Genomic DNA, 16,430 nt, shown 5'->3' on the forward strand with positions numbered 1-16,430 from the left:
TTTTGGGATGGGTGGCCAGACGTCTAATTAATTAATTAATCAATCAATCCAACTGAACAGTAATTACCACAGATAGGAGAAGTCTCATCATCAGCTTCTCAGGATGTCTGTTTTTGAACTTCACTGCATCAAGTTAATTGCACTGGGGAAATGGTTGCCCCTGTCGCCATGCTTGACACTGGACTGCTCTTTCAAGGTTGTTGGGGGCAGTAACTCAGCTTGTTCAAGATTTTCTGTCTTGGAAACTTCCTGCTTATTAAGACAGGACTCCTGAGCATCAGACCTTCAACTCAATCAAGCCACGTGCCAGTGGAACTCCCCAGTAAAATCAGTGGCTAGCAGGCTGTTCTAACATCTACAAAACAGGAACGCTGATTTGGGGGTCATCAGACCACTGCCCAAGCAGCTGGAGATGTCCTCCACCCGGGTGTCACGATAGCCCGTCTTTATTTTAGTTTGCTTAAGAATGGCTTTTCTACCACTGTAGTGGTAATCACTTAATATGGCTCAAAATATGTTTCATGGGCTTGCCCCTTATCCTTTTCATGCACGACTTCTCTTTTTGTTCCCTGTTTGGCACTAACCAGCTGTTGCAGTTATGTCCAAATCAGCAAACCATGGTTTACCATTTGCCCTTCAAATCATAGTTTCTGATTCTGGTTTATAGGGCTACAGATTGCTGATATTGGAAAATTCAGGTCAGCACTGAAAAGGAAGCTGCATGTGATAGGAGCAGCTAAAATGCAGACCCTTGGCTAAATCATGGTCCTGTGACCATGGCTAGTCAAAAGCTTGGGTACTAGTGGCTGCATTTGGTGGTGCTCCATGCCCTTGGATTGTAAAGGTCCTCATTCATACTTGTGTCCTACTCCTCTGACGTGGGGTTTATACTTAGAGTGGCTATACCTAGAAAGGATATCCATCATCCTTCCTTGCATACGTGAAGTTCTGTGGATTCTTGCTTTAATAAATAATCATATTCTTCAGATCAACTGGTCCATACTTGAATATGTAATTTCCAACGCTGTGGGGAATTGTAGCCTGCAAGTGAGTGCTGGAATTCTTTTCATTTGCTGTTTAGGTAAGCCAGGATGGGAAGTCCCTGCTTGACAAATTGCAACGGCCTTTGACTCCTGGAAGTTCTGACTCCTTAACAGCTTCTGCCAACTACTCCAAGGCGGTACACCATGTCCTAGATATTATTCATGAAGTTCTTCATCACCAGAGGCAACTGGAGAACATCTGGCAGCATCGGAAGGTTCGCTTGCATCAACGCCTTCAGCTGTGCGTCTTTCAACAGGATGTTCAACAGGTCAGTTAATTTCCTCAAGCATTGTGGGGGGGGGGGGGAGAGCACTGCCAAATACTTGCAAGGTGGTTGCATATATAAAAAGCAGCTCTCATCTCAGGCGGCCTTTCATCAAGAAGGTGAGCAGAAATTAAGGGCAAGCAAAGTACACTTTGATCCTCTCTCAGTCCGCAAAGTGCCACCTTCGTGAGATCAAAGCTATTATTGACCTTGTTTTGCACAATCACAAACAAAAGGTGCCAAAAACAAATGGAGAAGGATTTTAACTGTGGCTGCAAAGGAGGGACTGTTAAAATCTCTTTGCAGTATAAGTTTGCAGTGAAGTATTAACAACTGGTGACTGAGCAAAAGCTTTCAATAAAATGCAGTGGGGCACAATCTCATAGAATCTACCCTTCAAAGCACCCATTTTCTCCAGGGAACAGATCTTGACAGTCCAGAGATCCTCAGGTCCCACTTGGAGGCTAGCATCTCTAGACAAGAAGTCCTTGTTCACACAGCACGTTGTTAAACTCTTGGAAAAGATCAGGCTGCTTTTTTCTGTCCTGAATCCCCTCTCCTTCAGCTTCAGTGGGTGACCACAGGTTCCAATGTTAATGAGAAAAGGTGAAAAGATTCTCCTTTTCTGCTCTCTCCATATGGTGCATAAGTATAAATATCTATTGTGTCCACCATTAATCACTTTTTTCTAAGCTGAACAGCCCTGTGTGTTTTAGCCAGTTCTCATGGGGCGGTTGCTCCAGCTCCCAATCATTTGGGTCACGCTTTTCTAAACCCTTTCAAGCTCTATAATGTCCTTTTCAGATGCTGTGACCAGAGCTAGACACAGATTTCCAAGGGGTCTCACCATAGAATTCTGTAAAGGTAGAATGATAGCAGTTTTGTTCTATATTCCTGCTCTAATTATGGTCGGCCTTTTTGCCTTTTTCATGGCAGCCACATTTTCCTCCTTTCTATTTGTTCATTCTGCTAGGCACAAAATATGAACGCCTTTTCTATTTGGTTTATTCTGTTTGTGCAGTTGCGTGATCAACAGTATGGATTGTTTGATTCCCTGAAATTGGTATAGTAAAGGAGCAGCCTGCAGTGCAGTGCATGAGTTCTTCATTTGGTTTTGTATTTCCTGATGAGTAATTTTAGAAGAGCTCTGTATGAGATATCAAGATAGCTGAGTAATATCTTTATGACAGAGGCTGTGTATCTCTAAAAACAGAATGAATCACACAGCACAGCTTCATGAGGTTGGGTGATCCAATCACACATTTAAAAGGATCTTGTAAAATCTGGTTTGAAGTACATAAATGGGTTGTAATTCAACATCCATGACTTGAAACCTCCAGGAGATATTCTGGGCTACCAGTGTGGTACAGCGTGTTCTTTGAGAATTCCAAATTAATAAGCTTTGACTGTGGAGGGCCTGAGACACAATGGCATGGAAGATGCAGTTCATACATGCAGCTGCAGAAGATTAAGTGGACTGCATTGATCAGGCTGCACTTGGGTCCTGTGTGCCGTTCTGGAGGCCTCACTTCAGAAAGGATGTGGACAGAATGGAGCAGGTGCAGAGGAGAGTGACGAGGGTGATCAGCCTCACAGGGAAAGGCTGAAGGGAGTGTTCAGGGAAGCAGAGGTTGAGGGGGACAGGGCTGCTCTCTTGAAGTATTTGAAGGGCTGTCACTGAGAGGAGGGCAGGGAGGTCTTCCTGTTGGCAGCAGAGAAGAGGACTCACAATAATGAGTATAACTTACAAGCAGAAAGGTTCTGACTGGATTGAAGGTGGTTTTTTTAAAGAGTTGGGCAACAGTGGGATGGGCTGCCTGGGGAGGTGGGGAGCTCCCTCTCCCTGGCAGTCTTTAAGCAGCAGCTGGACAAGCACTTGTTTGAGATGCTCCAGGCTGATCCTGCATTGACCACACGGCCTGTATGGCCCTTTCCAATTCTATGATTCTATATGGAGATTTTTGCTGTAGACAAGGAACTGGCGTCTGAGGCTTCTCCGGCACAGGTGTTTCGCTCTCATTTGGTGTCTAAACAGATGAGGTTTCTGTGAAATCACCTGCCCAAGCTACACCTCTCCCACCCCTGAGCCACAGAACCAGTCCTAGGTAAATGGCGTGCTGCAAGGAAGGGTGGGGTGGAGGCCGCTACAGCCCCAGTCAAGCCCATGGTGGTGGGAGATGTCTCCTCTTTGACCCTTCCCCACAATGGATTTGCTGCTGGTAGCCAAAGGAAGAGGGTGACCACTTCCAAGGGATCGGGAAGCTGGAGGAACCTGCCAGGCGGATCCCTGTTCCTGCTGCACTTATTCTGCGAACCCACACAATCCCTTTCCTGTGTAGAAAACACTAATGTGTCTTTTTTGCCTCTTTAAAATATGTAAATACTGCCGTGGCCTCTCAGAGCGGTATGAGGGGAGACCAAACACTTATGGATTCCTCCTGTGAGATCCTTGCATGGAGCCCCCAAAGTCCCAGAAGGTTGCTCGGGAAAGTGTCTGCCATTGTGACAGTGGCTGAAGCGTCCCGTTGGTCCTTTGCGTGATCACTTTTCAGGATGGTTCTCTTCATGAATTGCATCTTGCAGATCTGTTACTTTCCAAGATAAATTAGAAGCTCTTGTGTTGAGTCTCTTGAGTCGCCTCTTCTTGATGGTGGTGAGGTGGATGAGTGGGGGGCAGGGGAGATGGGGCCCAAATGGGTTTGATTTTTCAAGGAACTGACGGGTAATTTTGAAAACTGCACAGCTGTCACACTGATCTGCATAATCAGTTGTTTGAAAATCGTGACTGCCTGTCATCCTTGTCAGTAGCTTGTTAGTTGAATTAGGGTGTTTTGAATCTGTCACCATTGACTGTGAGGAATGTGGAGACCTGGAGTGACTTGATTTTTGCCAGCCCCTGATGTTGGCGAATCTGTCATCTTTGTCTCATTTTATCCTTTTTTGGGGTGGGGGGATGTAATATTTCAATCTGTGTAAGTGGTGTGTATGTGGTATAACCTAAACTCTTGAGGTAGCTTAGTTTGAGATAAAGTAAGCTAAAGCTATGATGGAGTGGGGATTTGAATCCAGGTCTCTTGGGTTCTATCCAAACGTAACACTACACTGATCCTACATATAGATAAGTTTTAAAAACTTTATGTGCATATTTTCAGAAAGTGGCTTTCAGTACTCGGAATCTAGGGACGTAGGTAAGGTGGGGGGTTCTCGGGTTCAACCCCGCCATTGCATGTCTGAAGCTCCTCCCCCCCAAGATGGGGCTACCCTTTTGAGGGTCCATATCTTTGGACCTCCTAAAACAAACTTCACTAAACCTAGGTGGTATCATCAGGATGGTCTGCTGCTGATACCATCCAGGTTTGGTGAAAGTTGGTTCAGAGGTCCAAAGTTACGGACTCCCAAAGGGTGTGCCTCCATCCCCCATTGTTTCCAATGGGAGTTAATAGGAGATGGGGCTACACCTTTGAGAGTCCACAACTTTGGACCCCCTGAAACAAACTTCACCAAACTTGGGTGGTATCATCAGGAGAGTCTCTTAAAGATACCCTGAAAGTTTGGTGCTGCTAGCTTAACAATTGTACCCCTGACAGCAGGTACCCCCCAAATTTCCCCAGATTCTCTTTTTAAAAGAAGCTACCCACATCGAGGCATGGATTTAAAGTGAGAATCTGAGGTCCCCAGTTCAAACATTGAAAGTGATGCTGTTTCAGGGTGGGGGAGAATCCACCCCAAAACACCAACACTTTTAATGTTATTTTTACTGGGGACCCCAGATTCTCCCTTTTTAAATGGATTTAAAAGGAGAATCTGGGCTCCCTAATTTAAACGCCGTTGAAAGTGATGCTGTTTGGGGGTGGATCCCAGCGTCACAGCAGCTGCCCATTTGGGTGGGGGGGGGGGGTGCGCGCAAACCTCAGATTTTGCACTGGGCTCCATTTTCCCTAGCTACCCCTCTGCCTGGAGGGGAGAGAGAAGGGACTGCTGGCTGCCAGCTGGGGAGCCCAGCCGGTGGGGGGGGGGGCAGGTCACAGGAGTCTGCCATACCATGCCTTGGAGAGCTGCTTTTTATAAGCACTGAGGCCATGGGTGTGGCTTGGGGAGGCGTGGCCACACCCCCAGGGGTGGGGGCGTGGCCTCCCCCGACCCCCCCCCCCAAATCTATACCTACATCACTGTCTGAATCATTGACAATCCCAGCTTTAGGACAGAAATTGTGGTGGGTGATTTGCTAAGGAAACGCAAACTTCAGTTGTATCTGTTGAGCAGCTGAATTCCTCCGCATGTGTTTCTGTCGCCCAGTTCCTCAGCACATGATAGAACGTGTGGCTTGGCTATCAAGATGTGGGACTGCCCACCAGTGTTTGAAAAAGCTCATGTTGTTCCAATATCTGTGAAGTGGTCAGTTGAAAATATTTGTATGAAGAATATGCTCATTTACAAAAGACAGTGCCCACTTCTTTATTGAATATGCTTTGCTTTTGAAAGGGGGGGGGAATTTTTCAGTGGAAAAAAATGCAGCTGGTGCAGACATAATACTTGGGAAATCTTAGCTGTGTCACTGGGCTAGCAAATTCTAATGTATACACAAAACGAGGATAAAACCCAGCCAAGGCCAAAGGAAGCCCCTCGTGTGATTACAGATCAGTGAGAATTTCTGAGAAGAGGGAACGTACGACTGCATAGCCAGCTGCTGATCTTCAATTGAGGGTTTGTCAGTTTTGAGGCATGGGTCAAATGGGTGTCTATTACTCGTCATTACTGTGAAACATGTGAAGACTTTTTGTTTAAGAGATACGTTCTTTGGAGAAGAAAGAACGGTGATCAAACTTCCCCTGATTTCTAATTTGAATACCACAGGCTGGTGCAAGAGACTTTTGTCTGTAGAATGGAGGTTTGCCTGAAGGCTGTGTAATTTCTGACTCATGCAAGCAGAAAGGGAATGTCTGATGAGTGCTCTTTGCAGACTCCAGGGTGCAGGTTGGCTCCCAACCGACATACAATTCCTGAAAATATTACTTGGACAGGTTTGAATTAAGCACTGTTTTGAAGAAAGAGCTCTTGAGCTGCACTGAAGGCTGCCAGTGTGACGATGCCTCTTTGGGGAATCTGTGAAATAGTGGAACATCTTGCTTTCATTACTGCCTGAATTACAATCGTAGGGATGTGTATTTTGGCTTAAGATCCCAGAATTTTTTAGTTTCTGAGCGGGTTCTGATTAGTATGACCTTTAGAACCTAATATGAATTGAAATCAGAGTTTTTGCCAGATGGCACAATGTAAACCTTGGACTTGATATTTGGGCGTGGAGGGGAATGTTCTCAGGAATGGGATAAAAATTACACTTCAGTAATTTTCAGACTTTCTACCTTGAGGGATCCCTTGCCATGTGAACCTCTGTACATTTGCTTGTATGCCAAGGAATCTCTATGCATTGTAAAGAATCCTGGGTAATATTTTAGTCATACGTGGTGTGAACTGAGAGTGCATCTTAGCGTATTCTCCAGCATCCTGCAGAACCCACAAGAATTCCTCCTAGAGTGTTCGCCTGGCCTGTTAGTCCTCACTGTTGCTCTGTGTAGACTGGGAACACATCTCAAAAGCACTGAACACATTGTAGGAATAAACAGCATCTTGTCATTTATGGTGACTTTTTTGCCATTACTAGCTCGGTCATTCACCACCTCCTGATAAGCTTGTGAGGACTTGCTGCTCGGTGTGATGGAAACACTGTTATTTTTGTTCACTGTTAGACGGTGTCTTCAAGTTACCTCCAGAGGGGCAGGTAGCAACCTTTTCTTAAAATGAAATCCAGATGTGTACCAAGTACTCTTTGATGTGCCTCTCGATCTCTGAGGATGAAGTGCATAATCAGAAGGTCTGGAACTATCTAAAAGGTGCCTAAATTCCTGACCAGTGGAGCTCGACTCCATCAGAGTGACTAGGTGGGCCCGTGAACTGCAGGAATCCTGCAGCTGATAAAGGGAAGGTACACGACCAGCTTCTTGTGAAGAAGAGCCAACAGCCCTTCTCCATGCTGCCGAGGGCAGCAGACGGTGGGGTCAAGGCACGGTGCCAGCACAGAGGCCCGCAGAAAAGTTGGGGAGGTGGCTGGAGGACCCGTGGGTTGGAGTGAGGAGTGTGATGGCAAGATGGGGAAGAGGACCGGCTCAGTTGGCAGCAAGTCAGACTGCACCCCTGCAGCCAGCAACAGGCCAAGAGGAGGGGCCTTTGGGGATGGACATCTGTATGCTTTTAGGCCTAAGGCAAGCCTCACCCACAGCCCTTTGAAGAAGCTCATGGGGGTGGGGCCCAGAAGGCAAAATTCTCGGAGGGTGTGTGTCAAAGGTCCGTTAGTCGGGAAGTCCCCTCCTTTCAAAGCAAGAGATTGGAGGAGCCTGGTGAGACCTGGCCCCTCAAAAGGGCCTTTGAAAGGCAGGCAGGCAAAGGCCCCTCAAAAGGGCCTTTGAAAGGCAGGCAGGCAGGCAAAGAGCCACGGGGGAAGGGCATGATCCATCTCTAGGGCAGTGTGGAAGGGAGCTGAGTGATCTTAACCTTTTGCTTTACTTCAGGCAATTTTGGAGGACTACGCCCTGTTCAGGATAAAGATGACAGGTGATTCATGAATTCATGTGCATTTCCTGGACCTTCTCTGTTCTAGAATGCTCTCCTTGGGTCCTTGTTGCCTACCTAGGTCTGTTCCCAAGGCTCTAAGACCCAAGCGGAGCATTCTAGAACAAAGATGAATTCACAAATCTCCTGAGATGTTTATCCTGAGCTGGGTGTAATTGAAGAAAAGGGAATCCTGGAAGGCGCTGCTGGAGCCCCAGGAGTGGGCAGGGTGAAAAGGGTCAGTGGTCAGTGGAGCAGTCTCACTGCAGGGTATTGTTAGTTTTTAGGGTTGGGTTGTGAATCATACAAAATACGTGGGGCATTTTATTCAATGGCCTTTGCTTTCGAACTGTGTAGGGCCCGTGCAATACGCTATTATCTTGCTGGTCATATTGCCAGTGCCTGCCCTACTTCTGTCCCAGGCATCCAGTTCCCATGGACGCGAGGATATGCTCATGAGATCCCCCTTTTTGACTTGTTTGGGAGGTTTTCGTTCAGGGTGAAAAGATTGATAAAAGTGGAAGGGCAACGTGGTTTATAAACATGTGCATGGCGTTAATAGGGTTTCTCTGAAAATTTGGGTCACCATGTGAAATTGACCTTCAGTTCTGAACAGATAGTATTATTCACACACTGCACAGTAGAATTCGTGGCATTGACTGCAAGAAGGCGTGGGGGCCGTCATTCGGCTAGATCAGGGGTAGGGAACCTGCGGCTCTCCAGATGTTCAGGAACTACCATTCCCATCAGCCCCTTCTTGCATGGCCAATTGGCCATGCAGGAAGGGGCTGATGGGAATGGTAGTTCCTGAACATCTGGAGAGCCGCAGGTTCCCTACCCCTGGGCTAGATGCTTTTAAAAGCTATTTAGGCAAACTTTTGGGGAGGAAGTGTCAGTGAAGGCTTTAGCTGAGATGGTGAGATAGACTATGTAGGCTCAGGGGAGGGGGCCCTGTGAGTATCAGTGGGTGGATAGAGGGGGAATGCAAGAAGATGTAACTCTTAACTACGCAGTTCTGACCTATTCTGTGGGGCGTTTTTGTTTTTCTAAATCACATGAAGCTACCTTATACTTGAGTCAAATCACTGACCTATTGGAGTCAGTATTGACTGACTGGCTGGCCGGGGCTTTCCAGGGCCCCAGGTGGAGGTTTTTCACAGCATTTCCTACCTGATGTTATTAACTGGAAGTGCAGGAAATGAACCTGGGACCTTTTACACACAGAGCAGAAGCTCCGCCTCTGAATGAATGGCCCTTCCCGTCAAAGGGGAAGATCTGTGGCTTTTAGCCTTGCTTGTGAGTTGAGTATCTGGCCAGCTGCTGATCTTGTGTCCATGAAGCTTCCCCAGGGAGGTCTTTGCTTGTAGCCATGAGATCCACTCTGCCTGAGGCAGCCACCAGGTACAGCTCACATTGACTTGCTGTCTGTTGGTGGTCACGTCCGCATGGCTGGCTCTTTTGTCTACCTGAGCAGCTGGTCCGTTTGAAGACCACCAGTGTAAGAAAAACTTAATGGGACCCTCATAGGCAGAGTCTGATCCCTTCCCCCCTTCTCTACTGTAAGGAGACTCAAGGCAGTTTACAGACTCCTTTCCCTTCCTCTCCCCACAACAGATCCCTTGTGAGGTAGGTGGGGCTGAGAGAGTTCAGAGAGAACTGTTAGTAGCCCAAGGTCACCCAGCATCAGGCCTCATGTGGAGGAGTGGGGAAACAAATCCAGTTCACCAGATAGGAGTCTGCTTCTTATGTAGAGGAGGGGGGAATCAAACCCCGTTCTCCAGATTAGAGTCCACCTGCTCTTAACCTCTACACCATGCTGGAATGGGACTTGATAATCCCAGGGGGTTTTGATGGGTGTTTAATCATTGGTTGGCTGTATCATTTAATAGCATCTTTATTGAATTTCCAAGGTGGTATGGGGAAGTAATTGAAAAGTGATACTTTCTGACTGTTTAAATCAGCTAGACCAGCATTTCCCAAACTTTTCTTTCCATGGCCCACTTATTTTAATACCTCTCCTCCGTGACCCACAAAAAATTTATGGCCTATTAGTAAAATAAAAATGTCAGTTCAGTAAGCCTTTATTGGCATATGAAACAAAACAGAATATAATGCAGTTAAAATTATAAAATAGAACTTCACATTGAATCATGAGTTCAGTTTACAGACTTCAGCCAGGAATTTTGCGACTCTGAGACAACAGTTAAAATCATTGCAGTTTAAAAGGATGGTTACTTTGTCTAGCTCTGTATGGGTTTTCATAGAGTCGATAACCTGTGGTAACAAGCTGGATCTTAGTTTCTGATAAAATGGGCAGTAGAGGAGGATGTGCGAAATGGAGTCCAGCTGCCCTGGACTGCCGGGGCAAAGCCTCTTATCACTCGGAAGACCCTTGAGTCTTCCTCTATGGAGCAATATAGTAGGCTGGGTTTCCCTGCCCAAATGGAATTGCCACATTCGTTGGTGAACAGGATTTATTGGTCAAACTCTGCAATTGATGGTAATCTATTGCTAGTAGCCGCTCTTTGATAAGAGCAAATGACTCAGTGAAAGTTAATGTATTCAAGGAGTCACTATCATAGCCCAATTCCCTGATCTTTGCTAGAACTGTTGTACACCATTTAGAGTGATGGAGTTCTATCAGGGTGAGTTGGGTCAATGAGTTTTCGGAGCTTTGGTAATGGATATGCAGCCAAAATTTTATGATGTTTAACCAGATAGTGACCTCTATGGAGTATTGACCAGATTCTAAACATAGAACTGCATACTAGACACAGTTTGGCACGCCAAATAATTTATGCAGAAATTTAGAATGGAATGATCTAATGGCGCTGTTGCTGGGCGTTAACCAAATGGGAGCTCCGTAAAGCAGTTGTGCTCTCACCCTTGCTTTGAAAACTTGCAGGGTGTAACGAACTAGCAAAGTCCAGGCCAAAGTAACCGTTCTCAGTTCTTTATTGTGCTGGCAGTCATAGTCAGATACAGGCAATGCGAGGTCTGAGAGCCTCAGACCTCTGATAGTAGATTTTACACAGTGGCATTTCACGTTCCCGCCAATACAGAATAAGTAAAGCCAATATTCAAAGCAATACAGAATGAACAAAGCATAGTTTCCCACAGGCAAGTAGAGATAACCTACAAGCAAAAATCCCCATCCCAGGCAGAAAGCCAGAAGCAGCCGGCGGCCACCTCCCAAGGACAGATCACACACTAATCACATCCTGACACAGGACTGGGGGAATATATTGGTTGCCCCTGGAAAGATAGAACCTTCTGGTGGCATTAGCATTTGATTGGGCCCGAGCCAATATATATTTTTGATGAGTGAACCATGACAAGTTGTTACTAAACCAGAGACTTAAATGTGAGTGTCACCCCGCCACACATCTGCCTGTGCTGGCTCGGCAGGGGGAGCCCAGCCTTGCACGGGGCCTCACCTGCACGTGACAGCGGGGCTTCCTGGAGTGCTGCTTCCTCCTCCACCTCCCTCGCAGTACCAGCGTCTGCTGCAAGCTGTGGCTCTGTCCCCAGCTCCTTTCTGGGTGGTCAGTGGCCGAGGTGGATCCCCGAAGCTGCTGTATCATCCTGGCTGGTCCAGTTCCAAGCAAGGACAGGGGTGGGGGTGGGGGTCAGCCCCAGACATTAGGTGATCCAGCATTTTGCTTTTGTGACCCAGTACCAGGTCATGACCCACCATTTGGAAAACGCTGTTGCAGCAGCCATCTGGAGCATCCTGGATACACACAATTGAGATTTCTTCATGGTGCCTTTTTCCTGCAGGTGCTGGATTGGATTGAAAACCATGGGGAAGCTTTCCTTAGCAAACACACGGGGGTTGGAAAGTCCCTACATCGAGCCAGAGCACTGCAGAAGCGCCATGAAGACTTCGAAGAAGTGGCTCAGGTAAGGGTGGGTAAGGATGCCCTCGGTCCCTGCTCTTTCTTCACACAATGTTACTCTGCATTATATTTCAGGAGCATTTTTTTTTCAAATTTCCCTCTGAATGTTCATTTTCCCCCAAGATAAAGATAGGGGAAAATGCTTCAGAATCTCAGATATATCCAAGACACATAAGTCATTAATATGATCCCATCCATGCTAAGATTAAAAACTTACTTTACTATTTGGGAATGGAAAATCAACAGATGCCGCCTTTCAGTCTTTCTGAACGTGTAATTCCTCCCTTCAGATGAGAAACTTGGGAACAGGGAATGGCCAATAACACTGCAGTTTACCTGATGCAACTGCAAAAGCAGAACAGCCCAGGCAGTGTTGTGCTAATGAATATACTGGCCAAAATCTCAACTGGAAGGGGGACCGAGGGCAGTTTCTGACAGGCCACCTGCCAAACATTACTGCACACAAAATAAAGAGAATGGTGGCAGTGGCAGGATTGTTTTAAAACAAAACAAATCAAGCAAGCAACTGTGGAATAACCAAGTTCAAGGAAATTAAAGGGAACAGGTGCATATGTGAACTACCCCGCTATTCAAATGACATCACATTACGCCTCATTGGGAAAGGATAATGAAAGCAAGATTGGGTGAGTGCGACCATTTCCTTGAGTTGTGGAAAGAAGGGGGAAACAAACTGGCCGTGCAGGCAAAAACGGAAGCAGATGGGTGAGCTGGACTAGTCAGGGCAGCCTCCCCTGACGTGGCAGCACACATTGTTTCACAACATAGTCAGAGAAGCACAGCAGTTTTCCATAATGGCACAGTGGCATCCAGCTCACCCATCTGCCCCGAGCCTGAAAGGAGGGATGGTGTAGAAATTGAATAAAATAAATAAACACACCCGCAAGCTCACAGTGACTACCAGTGCCAGAGGATAACAAGAGTAGACCCTGACGCCTGTGAGTCAGCAAGGCCGGGCCCGAAAGAGTGGCCAGACTGTTGCCTGGCACAGTTGCTGGGAAAAGCCCTTTTCCAATAGTTAAGCACAACCTGCCTTAGTGGGTGGAGGCATCTCTGAGGATTATTGGAGTTCTCCGTGTGTTAGAGCTGTGTTGTGTGTTCACATGCACAGAGCTTCACGGGATGTTGCAGTCATCAAATAACGAGTGTGTTTGATCCAGTCCAACTCTTTCTTTTGGAAGTCTGCTTAATTCTCTGCTCCTTGATTCAGCAGTTTAGATCAGGTTTTGTTGCTGTGTCCAGTGAGCCAAACATTTGTATTTTTAGCTGCCAGACCTCTCTGTGTAGTGAGTGGAAACACATTCCCTTGCTTGGCTGGCATGCTTGACGTGCCATTGTTTGAAACATTGATGGGGGAGGGGGTGCCACTGAACAGAGGCATAATCCCATCATAGTTGTAGTTGGATTAGGACAAGTAGTTACCTTTTTGATTATTTCTATATTGTTTTCAGTTAAATGCTGTTGCAAACAGTGAGTTGGAATGAAACTTGCAAATTATATTTAATAAAATAGAATGTTAATTCTGTAGCCCTTGTGGATTTTGAACAGACCTGTCAAACAATGTATTTATTGCTTTGGCTGTTGCTATAAGTAGAGCTGATTCTGGAGGTTTCTGCATCCAAAATTTAAAGGGAAGCAAATAATTGTTTTGATTTTCAGACAATATATACAGAATTCCTGTGCACTCCAAAGAGAAATTGTTCTTATGAGCCCTCTGGACTAGACTTTGTGTGTTTTGTTTAGTGTACCAAATAACTTTCAACAGTGATAGTTTAAGGTGAGGGATTAATCTGCTGCAATGTGGTAAAGCTGCAAACATTTAAAAGGGTTGAACAGAGTTCACACTATGAGGATTAGGGAAAAGGAGCAGAGACTTAATAGATCACATGCTGTGGATATGTCCTGTTGTGGATCTATTGAGAGATGACCATCCATCTAAATGCTTGCTTGCAGAAATCTCTCTTTATTTTCTCTCTGCCCACCCCTGCCAGAATACCTACACCAATGCAGACAAATTACTAGAAGCTGCTGAACAGCTGGCACAGACAGGAGAGTGTGACCCTGAAGAGATCTATCAAGCAGCCCATCAGCTGGAAGACCGGATACAGGACTTCGTTAGGCGTGTAGAGCAGCGGAAGATCCTGCTAGACATGTCTGTATCCTTTCACACTCACGTCAAAGAGGTAAGTAAACAATAAAATATTAAAATGTAGTAAAACTATCATGTTTTACTTCATGCATAGTGTCAGACTGGCATAAGCTATGATCCCTAACCCATAGAAGTTTGGAAAACCGACATTCTGGGGATCTGTAATAGGACCAGGAGTTCAAGGCAGGTGGAATTCAGATCAGTTCTCAGTTTCAAATGTGATTAACTTTTGTAGGGGAGATGTTCTCTCATATAACAGATAGGCAGTTGACATACTTGAGCAGAAGAAAATCTGATACTGAAATGGATGGATAGTAAAGCAAAGCAGCAGTCCCATCAATTTGTGTGAATTGTGTGAACGCTTAGAATATTGCCTATGCAGAAGAGTGGAATAAGAATTTTATATTATGGTAATTACTAAGGTTTTTGATGAATATTCTGTATTTTGAATTGTATTACATTGCTTTGGAAATGTAATTTCTTATTCTTTTGAATATTTTTACCACTGTTGCAAGATCACAGTGCAAAGACCTATGCATACGTGGTACAATTTGCTGCCATTTTATTCATAGTGGTTAGTGGGATCATATCTCCGCTTCCCACCCCAAAAGCACAAGGTTTTCCCTTTGGCTGGTACATTGACATAAGGGCTTGTGGGCCCAAATGTAATGCCTGTGCCATTTCACCTAACAAGGATTTGTACCTCTTCTCACACCAAATGCTGTGAGTGGCCAAGTCCTTCAAAGTGGACATGAGAGCATCTGATCGTGAACCTAAAAGTAAAATTCCAAAACTCCTGTATCGGTAGCCTTACCAACATTGGAAGATTTCTTAGATCTAACCATGTCAGTTTGAGAAAACCCCTCCACCAACTTCATGTCAGATGGTGAATGTGTACAAGATCCTATAGGAGGATTGCCCCATCTTGTTCTTTGGTTGTTCTTTGGTTGCAGCAGAGGCACAAACCAGACTGGTTGTCAGGGGGATTGTATCTAGGTGATTGAGATGCATTCGTACGTTATTGTAACTGCTTAACACCTCAAATCAAATGGTGCTAAAAGATATATGTAACCATATGTTACCACTGCCACCTGGGGCATTCTTTCCTTGACCTTTACTTTATGGCTTCACATGCTTTGTAGATAACTAGGCTTTCCCCTGACACCTTGATCCCATGAGAAACACAGTCATATCCATTATGGGGACAGGAAGCCAGGTGAATTTCTCTTACTATGCGCTGGTGACCTTGGGGCGCCTCAGCTCCAGGGGCTGTTTCTCCACAATTTATTGGGACTTGCAGGGGATAAAGGGGGTGGCAAAAGCCAGGTCAGTCAGAACTGGCTTTCCCAAGCTTTGGTGCTCTGACAATTTTTAATGAACGCTACTGAACATCAATACAGAGGCCGTTTATTGGCTTAAGGTTCGAGACCTAACACTGGCACAGCCCCCACTTTGCCCAGCTGATGGAGAAAGACATCCCCTCTTCATTGCTGAATATGCGTACAGTGAACTACCACCATAATGACAGTGTATCAGTTACTTTTGTGGAACCATATTTCAGCCAACTTAGACCTTATTTCTGACAACAAAGATCCTTGGCTGCACTGTAACAAGAAGAGGCAGTGAAACTTTCAAAACAAAGTTTAATGTGAGCTGCCGTGCAGCCACTCATGTTACTGAGATCATCCCCCTTGCCCCCCGAGACAAGGGCCCAGGTGAGGTTGAGGACTTGTTGTTTAAGGGCTCCCTGTTGTTCTCCTCAAATGCTGATGACACTTTGACTCAGATCCCTGGATGTTGTAACACAGGCCCCTCGACAGTATAAACCTCTCCTTCCAACCCCAGTCTCAGAGTAACCCTCATATTCACAGCTCTCAACATCCTTTTCAACTTCACCCAGTCCAAGCTCAGAGCTTCCAGACCTGAGACCAAACCGGCTAAATCACAGTCTCTAAAAGACAAAAATCACTGTTCTGACTAGAAGTGAGGCAGCTCAGTTCCCCTTCCATTCCACACTGATTGGCACAACGCCACTAGGGACTCTTGGGTGCTGTCCTAGAGCAGTGCTATAGAATTATATTTACTAAGAGGCCTCTGTGTGGTTGTCCTCTGGCATCTGAGGTCATTTTGCCTGAACCCCTATCACAGGCTTTACACAGCCTTTTACTTAAGGGTGCCGACAGCAGGTCCCAGCTGAGAATTTTTCTATTAGTTTTTTACTCTTGATGATGGTGCAGTTAGGTTGATTGATAAAGTTGAATGAGTTTCTAAATGTTGAAAATTTTAGGATAGTTTCCCTCCCAAGTGTTGTTATTAAATCCCTTCAATTAAAATTATGGCTCACGGTTGTAGACCTCAGAGATGCCTTGTGGCTATTCACCTTTCTAATATCCAATGGTGTGTACTGGATAAGTTCCAACACAAAGATATATTCCGCTAATACACAAGC

At 45.7% G+C, this 16,430-nt stretch overlaps 1 protein-coding gene across 7 annotated transcripts in view; it reads left to right on the forward strand.

The window, feature by feature from the left end:
• TRIO (trio Rho guanine nucleotide exchange factor) overlaps positions 1–16,430 on the forward strand; it is a 312,768-nt gene that overhangs the window by 145,674 nt on the left and 150,664 nt on the right. For all 7 annotated transcript variants that reach the window (XR_007245439.1, XM_048507596.1, XM_048507598.1 and 4 more), the window contains exons 9-11: positions 1,082–1,312; positions 11,696–11,818; positions 13,824–14,015. Coding sequence is in view for 6 of the 7 variants with exons in the window: in XM_048507596.1 (XP_048363553.1) it covers positions 1,082–1,312; positions 11,696–11,818; positions 13,824–14,015 (546 nt within the window). In the remaining variant the exon portion in view is untranslated. The remainder of the gene's footprint in view (positions 1–1,081; positions 1,313–11,695; positions 11,819–13,823; positions 14,016–16,430) is intronic.

The sequence above is a fragment of the Sphaerodactylus townsendi genome, linkage group LG09, assembly GCF_021028975.2.
Source record: "Sphaerodactylus townsendi isolate TG3544 linkage group LG09, MPM_Stown_v2.3, whole genome shotgun sequence".
NCBI lineage: Eukaryota > Metazoa > Chordata > Lepidosauria > Squamata > Sphaerodactylidae > Sphaerodactylus > Sphaerodactylus townsendi.